The sequence below is a fragment of the Dendrobium catenatum genome, unplaced genomic scaffold (assembly GCF_001605985.2).
Source record: "Dendrobium catenatum unplaced genomic scaffold, ASM160598v2 fragScaff_scaffold_716, whole genome shotgun sequence".
NCBI lineage: Eukaryota > Viridiplantae > Streptophyta > Magnoliopsida > Asparagales > Orchidaceae > Dendrobium > Dendrobium catenatum.
Window position 1 is genome coordinate 1,131,115 of NW_021319178.1, and position 10,717 is coordinate 1,141,831.

The 10,717-nt window shown below is 36.2% G+C and overlaps 1 protein-coding gene across 2 annotated transcripts; it reads right to left on the bottom strand.

Annotated features, from left to right (window-relative positions):
- Positions 1-524: 524 nt before the first annotated feature.
- LOC110103760 (transcription factor MYB101-like) lies at positions 525-2,801 on the bottom strand. Of its 2 annotated transcripts, none has more exons than XM_020832586.2 (4): positions 2,543-2,801; positions 2,129-2,433; positions 1,082-1,499; positions 525-967 (listed from the first exon to the last, which is right to left on the bottom strand). In XM_020832586.2, the coding sequence occupies exons 1-4, from the start codon at positions 2,556-2,558 to the stop codon at positions 897-899; spliced, it is 810 nt and encodes a 269-aa protein (XP_020688245.2). In that variant the 5' UTR covers positions 2,559-2,801; the 3' UTR covers positions 525-896. The 2 variants fall into 2 exon arrangements, with proteins under 2 accessions (XP_020688245.2, XP_028551832.1); XM_028695999.1 differs by having other exon boundaries at positions 2,577-2,799.
- Positions 2,802-10,717: the final 7,916 nt, after the last annotated feature.

The window sequence follows — 10,717 nt, forward strand, 5'->3', positions numbered from 1 at the left end:
ATAGAAATCTATGAAAACAAACCATGATATAAGAATAGCAAGGCAAATCCTGCAATTAAAAATTTAAAATACAAGAAAGGAGCCCTGTTTATAACAGCAATTCATGGAAAATAGTTCTCGAAGGTTCGGATTATTGTGGTAATGAATCATATTAAGATTTCGTTTGGGACGGCTTCTAAAATTTTTAATTTTTTACTAGAAAGTTGCTTTAAGAAGCAGTAAGAAAACCGTCCAAAACGAAGTCAAATTACACAAACCTTGATTTTGATCAAAGAAATTGGGGCAAGTTAACCAAGAAGTGACTGGAGTAGGCCAACTGATCCCAGCCAGTAAGAAAATGTTTTGGAACATATTAGGGTTCATCAACGTGCTTAAGAATTAATCCAAACAAATGAGAAAAAACAATAGCATAAAGTTTCCCTTGTGAATATCTACCTCAAGTTTTCAGCCCAAAGAGATTTCAGAAACCATATTTAACAATTTCTTCATAGTATCACACAGAGTATGACATCTAGAATCCAGTCAGTCAAATAAATGCCTGTTATTGAAAATTCAAAAAACAAACTTTCAGAAAAACAAATAGTCAAACATTCCTACTTAGGAAATTTGCAGAAAGAGTTAACAATGAACGCATTTGTTTGCTTCCACCTCCAAGGTTTATGATGTACAGGATATATGGACAATGAACTTACAGTAAACGGAGAACAACAAAGAAAGCATCAACAATGAAATTTCAAAAGAAACAAGGAAGGCATATCACTACAAGTTCATTCCAGATCACACTTCATAAGACTACTTATTGTGAAAACCGGCAGGTTCATATAGCTGAGCTATATCACTACCACACCATTGTCTGATTTGGATCAAATATTTCTGAAGCAGAAGCAGTGGTTCTCTTAGCAATCGAGACTGAAGTGGGAACTTGTTTCTTCCCATCCTGAACTTGAAATGAACTGCAACCAACAATCTGCAGAAAGAATAACAACATATGAAGATAAAGACACTTGCATAGGCGAATTCAATCAAACACATATTAAAACACTAAACATAATTAAAAAGATCTCAATAGAGTCATGCTCACCAAGATTTCCGTCCATAGAATAATCACTATATAGAAGATCAGCAATTGAAAGATTCGAACACTGTTCGGATGAGAGAACGTTGAAGCTTGTGTTCGATGATTGATGAGCCGCAGCTAATTGAGGCTGAGGAAGTAGCTCGAATGAGCTATGAGGATTATGAAGATAAGGACTGAATAAGATATCTATGACATCCTTTTCTGTATTTTGGATTGAAGGGAGATCCATCAGTTCAACCAATTGATGGACGACAGAATCATGATCGCCTGAGCTCGCAATCTTTGGAAATTCAGTAGTTCCATTGTCTGTATATCTCATGCTAATTTCTGGAGGATAAATTGATATTACTCCATTCTTTAAGCACTTTTTTTTATGAATGTTCATGAAATTCTTTATCTCATTGTCTGTTCGACCTGGAAGCTGAAAAACATTGTAGAATAATTCAGATCATATAAGTAAATATATAAAAGAAACATTATAGAAAGCAATTGATAAAATAACTATAAGTTGAAGAAAAAAAGGACTAGAAGGAACAAAATTAAACCTGTTAATTAGCATTTGCTTGGCATTCAAGCAAATCTAGGTTGTAGTATAAGAACTTAGTTCTAATCCCAACAGATATGCAAAAAAATTTAACTTGGAGGAAATAAATTCCTACTAATTTGTCCTCATCATTACCATCCTAAACCTAACAGTAGCTTGTGGCAAAGAAAATTAAAAGTACACGATACTCAGATAATCAGTTCAGCAATCATCATGCAAGTTTCACGAAAAAGATCATAGTTCAGCAATTAAAATTTTCAGTAGTATATATCAGTAGCAGCTAGGATTTAAAAGGCCTTTTAGTGGTAACGGTAGAGAACCCCAACAGTCAGGAACCTTAAAAAAATTTGATAGAAATTATCAATATTCTGAAGGCCAGGCATAGAATATTATACTAGGTTAAGGCTAACAAAGATTAAAAAAAAAATTACAAATTATTGGTATCAATAAGTAATTAAGCCAGGAAAATAAAAGAGTAAGAACTTGCAAGTAAAACAGTCATATACTTGTCTAGCAATATCTGACCACTTGTTTCCCAAAACTGCATGTTCGGAAAATATAACAAGTTTTTCCTTCTCTGAGAAGGGCAGGTTTTTCTTGAGACCAGGCTGGAGATGGTTCAACCAACGAAGTCTGCAACTCTTGCCATCCCGAGAAAGCCCTGAATTCTTCCCGACAAGGTTCCAATTTCCCAATCCATTTCTTTTTATATACTTGATAAGAATTTCATCTTCCTCAGAACGCCATGAAAGTTTCCTTGAAATCCCCTTTCCCTTTCTTCTTGCTTCCATTAGTCTTAATTTAGCGTTCCCTATCGCCAAATGAAGCGTATAATTATTAAAAAGGAGAAAGTTAAATTTTTCTGAAGTAATTCGCAGAAAGAATTGAACTTTGAAGATGGAAGAAAGAATAACACATACAAGAAGATGAAATCATCGACTGAGAGCACTCTACCTTGCTATCTGACTCTGCATGTAAGTGGAAGGAACCTGGATTTTATTATATTTGCAGGCCGATCTCTGATTCTTTAGCTTAGTTAGCATCGCCGTCGCTATGCAGACAAGAATATTTTAAAACACTTCCGTCCAGGTGATGCGTTGGATCCAATCCAATGCCACCTTACATTTCTTTTGGCATTCTCCGCGGAAACCCTAGGGCTGTTTGGCAGTAATTTCATTTACATAGTTGAATAAACAAGAACATCCTTGTCAAAGCATGTGCTCCTTAATTTATTTAATAATTTATTTCATTTTATTATAGTAGCTTCAATTTTTTATATCTTATACAATTTGGGGCTATTTTGGTAGGTGTTTAGAGTAGTATTTTAATAAAGGTTCAACATAGATATTGTCAAGTGATGACAAATTGGACAGCTTAAATTCTATATAATGCTAAATCTCATTTATTCCTCATTGTATTATAAATTCAAATTAGAGAATCTTTTTCTAAAAGATTCGATGGAATTATCTTATATCCACATCATCTCTTCCACTGGCGAGCTCGGCCTTCCTACAAAGAAGAAATTATTCTATGCGTATACTGGACGGTCCGGAGACCAACTAGAACGGGCTACATCACCCGGTATCGAGCGGTACAGAACAAAAAAGTGATGTGATGCGTTCTGATTGGCCTCCGGATATCGTTTGGGTCCGCATAGAATAATTTTTCCATACAAGGAACATATTGATAACAAAATCATCTTCTCCTTCACATACCACCACTTTTGACAATATCTTATAATAATAAACTCTTATCATGAGCTATTCTTCTTCTTTACATATTATCATTCTTATCAATACTTTTTATTGCTGAGATTCAATCACGATTTTCTCATCTCTCGTTTGTAATTAAGGGTAAGATATTTGAGCTTAAATAGTATAGTTAAATATTAGGAGCACTTTAATGAACCTTAGTAAAACCTTGACTAATCATTACTTAGTCTTCATAAATAGCTAATTTTTAATGAATTATAGTAAAAAAACTATTAGTTAATTTTTCTATGTCTAACTAACATAAATAAGCACTTATAAGCATTTATTCTTTTTTAATTATTTTCTTGATTAATATCTAATTAGTCTAATTGTTATAGCTATCATTTCCAAAACATTCAAACTAAACTTTTTAAAAATGCTTTTAGAATATCAAGAAATAACCCACAATAAGCATATAATATTATTAATCATATCTTTGATTAATCCATAATAGCATAATTGTTGAAGTAACTATTTCATATCTTTGATTAATCCATAATAGTATAATTGTTGAAGTAACTATTTCATTCTAACTAATTTTATTTTTTTAATTAATAATTATTATTAATTATTTAGTTTAATAAATTTAAAGAAATTTTTTGTAAGAAAAACTAACCCTCCATCCACTTAAATGTTAAATCATCAAATAACTACCAAACAATTTATTAGAATTTAGGTAAATTTAGCATATATAATGTCAAATAATTTTTAGGATTAACACTCTCATAATTATTAATTATATATTTACTAAATCTTACTTTTAGCTAAACAACCTATTACTGTTAGATATTGACCAAAATTTATATATGATTCACATGACAATATGATTCACATGACAAGTGTTGTGTCTTGGAATATTCGTGGCGGTAGAGAAGTATATAATTTAACGTATTAGCATTGTACGAAAATCCAGCACGCACACAAATAATAGAGAGGGTGCAACGTTCATAATAGACACAGAGTTTTTACGTGAAAACCCCTGGAAAATGGAAAAAACCACGGAGCCTAGTTTGAAATAACCCACTAGTATTTGCAGTTGTTTACAAATGAGGCACTTCCTTGGGAGAAAACCTTGGCTTGATGCTATAAATATACATCATATATAGCGCATCAACATAGACATATTTATTTGGTTGGCAGGACCATAGTCGAATTACAGAGGTCGGAAAGACCGTAGTAGACGATGGAAGTTGGAAGCACCGTAGTCGACAGAAGATAGGGGTCAGAAAGACCGTTGTCTGGCGAGGGAGGTTAGAAGGACCATAATCGGTAGAAGACCAGGGTCAGAAAGATCATAGTTGGCGAGGGATGTTATCATAGTAGGCAATGGAGGTCGGAAGGACCGTGGTCGGTAGGAGACTGGGGTCAGAAAGACTGTAGTTGTAGGGCGGTACTCCGACAGAACTCCGGGCATCAGGTGGTGGTTCGACAGTAGTCTGAGCCTCAGGTGTTGGTTCGGCAGCACTCCGGTGTCAGGCGGTGGTCCGTTAGTGGCACTTCAGTGTTAGGAGGCACTCCGCCTTCGGGTGGCACTTCGATGTATTTGGATGGTCTGGTGGTGGTTCAACAGAACCTGGAGGTGATGCGGCAAAACTTCGGCGATGGTCAAAGAGGAGCTAGGCGGCTGGAGCCTTCTTCTTTCTCTTCCTTGTTCTCTCTTGGCTCTCCCCTTTTACAAGAGGAAATGAGGTTCTATTTATAGAATTCTTGAGTGTCATGACTTGTAAATAAGTAAAAAATAAAGGGTAAATTGGGAGTGGTTTGGATGGACGGCCGATCTTGATTCCTACGATCATGAACCATTCAATGGACCTTTGACTGTCTTAATGATATCAGAATTTGACGATCTTGGGCTTGTTAGATTCGTCTCATCGAGCCGTTCGATTCAATTATAAGCATGTTACAATTGGAGACCATTTGGTAACCCAAATTGTGGTTAGATCATTCCAAAAGTGCTTCAAGTATTTGTTTGGACTCATTTGGGCTCGGATTGGGTCGATTTTGGTCTCGTTGGGCTCGTGTTTTCGAGACGCTAAGTCAACTGTAAGTTTGCTAAAATCGGAATTCAAATGGTCTCCAATTTAATTTTTGAAGTTTCAAACTTGATTTTACCTTGAAATTCGTGCTTGATCGAGACTATTTTTTATGACGTATCAGTTGCCCCTCTATTTTCAAATGTTTAAGCTTGCAAAGTCCGAAAATATATATTTATACCTTCTCCTGAATGTTCATCATAATAAGTAAAAAAAAAATGATAAATATAATTTATAATTAGTATGTCCAAATTTATAAATTATTTATTAATAAGTTTACCAATTTTGATGTGTATAAAATTTTAAAAACAAAGATACTATTTAGACTTATGAAATTCTACATTTATTTTCAACTCTTATTTGTTTATATGATAGCAATAATTAAACTAATTAATTTTGCAATTATCATAAAGTGAAAGAAACTCCAATTATCCAGATTTGATATATTTTTACATTTTTTATTCTATAAATTTGCATGCAAGGCCTCAAAATATTTCACCTTCATGCCGTTGATTGGACTACTAGATTTATAGCTAGGCTATAAATGTATTATACTTTTATAATTATTAGTTATATGTTATAACATGTATTATGTTATAATGTCACCGTATCTTTTTGTTGTTGTTGTTAATAAATATACAATGAATTGTATATATATTATCACTGTCATTATAAGTTTATAATGCTTATTATATTACTGCATATAACAGTTTTAAAGTTTTGTATGTTATAATTAATAAAAACTTTTTTGCAAGCCATAAAGTCTTCTTACGTGGAAAGTTGTTTGGTATTTATTTGTTTATTTATTATTATTATTATTTTTATTTGGAATTTCTAGAAAGGCTCTTTGTCTTCTCTTTGTCTTCCCTCACACAACTAGAAATACTCCTCTTTGGGGTATGAAAATTTGCACCTCCCCCTTATTTTTTTCTCAAGGCGATTACTTTCCCTAACTCTATTCAGATGGGTATCCCATGTTCAGCCCTAGGGCCCCTCATTGAGTAGAAATTTTCTTCTCTTTCTTTTCCTCTTTCTCAAGTTGAGACCTTCCCCTAGCTCTGTTCAGATGGGTATCTCCTATTAAGCTCTAGGGCCCCTCATTGAGTAGAAGCTTTCTCCTCTTTCTATATACAGGTCACGATGAGCGATCACAATCCTTCGAGAGATCTGATGAGTAAAGGAGATTCACGTCCGTTACTAGCGATGGAGGTTGGAAAGACTATAGTAGGCGGGTAGGCCGTTGTTAGGAGAGAGATCAAAAGTCTGATGACGAGCGGAAGTAGGGCGTTGGGTATAAAATCTGATGAAAGTCTAACAACGGGTAGAAGTCCAACGATGGGCAAAAGTCTGGTGCAAGACCGGCGTCACATGGAGGCCGACGTCACTTGGAGGTCAGGCAGAAGACCGACATCACTTGGAGGCCGGGTAGAAGGCCGACATCACTTGGAGGTCGGGCAGAAGACCAGCGTCACTTGGAGGCCGTATAGAAGATCGACGTCACTCCGAAGTTGGGTGCAAGACAGACGTCACATGGAGGCTGGGCAGAAGGCTAGAGTCACTTAGAGTCCAGGTAGAAGGCCGATGCACTTAGAGGTCAGGCAGAAGACCGGTGAGGCCGGGCAGAAGGCCAACATCACTTGGAGGTCGGACAGAAGACCGACATCACTTGGAGGCCGGGTAGAAGACCAGCATCACTTGGAGGTCGGGTAGAAGACATGCATCACTTGGAGGCTAGGTAGAAGACCAACGATACTCGAAAATCGGGTGTAAGATCGACGTCACATAGAGGCTAAGCAGAAGGCTGGCATCACTTAGAGGAGGGGCAGAAGGCCGACGTCACTTGGAGATCAGGTAGAATGCCGACATCGCTTGGAGGTCGAACAGGAGACCGACGTCACTTGGAGGCTGGGTAGAAGATCAATGTCACTTGGAGGTCGGGCAGAAGACCGGCATCACTAGGAAGCCGGGTAGAAGGCCGACATCACTTGGAGGTCGGGCATAAGACCGATGTCACTTGGAGGCCGGGAAGAAGGTAAGTGTCGAGTAAAATTTCGATGAAAGTCTCGTGACGGGCAGAAGTTGAGTGACGAAAGAAAGCTCAGCATCAGGTAGAATTTTGGTAAAAAATTCCCATGACGGGCGGAAGTCCAACGACAGGAGGAAGTCCAGCGTCGGGTAGAAGTCCGACGAAAGTCCCGTGACTGCCAGAAGTCCAACGACGGGAGGAAGTTCAGCGATGTCGAGTATAAGTCTGATAAAAGTCTCGTGACGGGTAAAAGTCCAACAACGAGATGAAGTCCAGTGTTGGGTAGAAGTCCGATGAAAGTCACGCAATTGGCAGAAATCCAACAATGGGAGGAAGTCCAACATCGGTAGAATTCTGACCAAAGTCCTGTGACGGGTAAACGTCCATCGACGGGAGAAGTTTGACATCGGGTATAAGTCCGACAAAAGTCTCGTGACGGGCAGACATCCAATGACGGGAGGAAGGTCAGCATTAAAGGGCTTCTTGATGACGTTAGCCTGTATGAATAATATTGAGAGAATCCACCAAGAATGTATCACATATCTTAAGGTTGTATATCAGAGCCCTGCTCGATGATGTTAACTTTTATGGAAGAGGTTAAGAGAATCCATCAATGATGTATGACCTATCTGAGGTTGTATGTCAGAGCTATACTCTATGACATTAACATATGTGGAAGAAGTCGAGAGAATCCACCAATGATGTATGACCTATTCAAGATTGTATGTCAGAGCCCTGCTCGATGACGTTAACCTATGTGAAAGAGATCGAGAGAATCCACCAAGGACATATGACTTATCCGAGGTTGTATGTCAGAGCCCTGCTCGATGACTTTAACCTGTGTGGAAGAGATCGAAAGAATCCATCAAGGATGTATGACCTATCCAAGGTTGTATGTCAGAGCCCTGCTTGATGACATTAACATGTGTGGAATAGATCGAGAGAATCCACAAATTATGTATGACCTATCCAAGGTTGTATGTTAGAGCCCTATTTGATGATATTAACCTTTGTAGAAGAGGTCTAATCAAATCCCCCTGGGATTAATTTTGCCTTGATTGTGAGGGATGAATGCCACGTGTATCTCGAATCAAAGGTGAAGAATAACTTATCTTTAGTCTGTTACTGCCTTTTTGAGGTCGAGATTAAGACCTTGCCTAAGGAGTAGAAGTCCAACTGTGGACTGTATAAAGCTTGAAATTCATTGGAAGCATCGTTACACTTACTAGAAGCTTTATTATCCCAAAATATCGTCTTCGATATTAGAAGACTCTGTGGAATTTTCTTGACCACGACTATAGTTAAGTTTTGCCCCCCTGTCAGTATATATATGCATACCAGTATAACATCACATGAACTATAAAACATGCTTAAAGTATTACCTCAACATATTACATGTCTTGCCTAATTAATTTATTATTACTACTACAATTAGTGTCAATAATAGGTATGCATTAGAAATAATCACAAATTTAGTTATATTGATTATAGATTCCAAAAGTTAGCACTTCTACCTCTATCATGGGAGAGTTTTAAAGAATTTTTTGGGTTAAATTTTTAGAAGGTACATTAGATTTAAGATTAGACACCACCTAGAGATTTTGATATTGTTTCAGGATCAATTTATGCATGATTCTAAGTTTCCCAAAGGCACAAGCCCTATGGTTAATTATCTCTTCCGATAATGAGGAGAATTTTTTTATTAAGACTAGTTATTAGATTGACATTAAGCATTGAGTGTGTTATAATAGCAATTTTGATATATGATTTGAAATCTACCGCATTGCATTAAAGCAGATGGTGGTGGGGGGGGCTTCAGTGGACAATTTTTTTTTCTTTTTTCTTTTAATTTCAGGCTCAGTTTTTCGCCGGAAATTTTTCTGGCGAAAAGTTTTGCGCCGATAACACTTTTCCGACGCGCGTCAAACCAGCGTAAATATTTCCATCGGAAATCCACCGGAAATACTAATTTCCTGCGGATTTTGGCCATTTTCCGACAAAAAATTGACGCCGGAAATTGACGTTTTTCCTGTAGTGAATTGGCTCTATCTATGACATTAATTTAATTATACATTTCATTGCAAAACTACCTAATCCTTTGTTGTCGATCTAACCTCTTACATATGGTGCCATTTGGTGACAACACTATCAATTAGATGACACGAGTCATGTCCTTACTAGCGAGGGATCTTTTGAGATTATGTATTGATTATATGTGAGCTGAGATTATTTTTAAATTTATCACCCATAATAAAAAGTTAGAGAGTTGATGGATTTTACTTTAAGTTATTAGGAGTATATTTCACGTGTTTGACATATTTACACATTATATATATAGAGAGAATTTTAATATGTTTATCCCAATATGTCTCCAAAATTATTTATATCAGGATTTGGAAACATTTCAAAAGATAAAGTCCCTTGTCGTTGAGATTATCTTTCAATATGATCATTATCGTGGTGACATTGAAGTCACTTGAAGTAAATAAAATTTTAATATAAAATTTTGATTTGAAAATAAACCCCTATGGTTGAAATTTTCTTTCAATATAACCATCATCACAATATTAAGATAATTTATTTTATTATTTTACACCTGATCAACTGAAATGCCCACTTATATAGTAGAGTACCTATTAATATGAATAAGACATGATACAAATTTTAAGAATAATTGGCCTTTTTGATATTTGAGATTCTTAGAAGGATAGATTTACCCTTGAGAACACTGTGATGGTGGTGTAGGTAGAATTATACTGCTAGGCTTTCTATATAATAGAAAAAGAATTAAAGTCCTTAGGGACACTGCAACGTTGTCCATGCGATACTAGGACACTACGATATTGCCTTCTCTGCTTGGTAGAAGGCACTTAAGAGTGTTGCAACACTTAGATCTTGGGTTATAAGAAATTTCTAGAGCTAGAAAATCCTTGGGAGCATAGTGGCACTATGTAATATAGTTCTGTGATATTGGTGGTGCTATACACTTTTCATAGATTTTATATAAATATCTAAACCCACTCTCCTCCATCCCATACCATTTCTCATTTGGTTGGTAGAAGAGAAGAAGAATGGGGAGAATAAAAAGAAAAAGGAAAGGATAAGGATAGAGAGAGAGAAAAAGAAGTTTGAGGTTTTAGAGCTGGTTCCATTCGTCAAGTCAGTCATGAAAAGTATTCCTCTCCAACTAAGTGATCATTACCCTACGTCTATTTTTAGTGATTTTGACTTTTGTTGTGATTAATTTGATAAAAAAATGGAATATATATATATATATATATATAT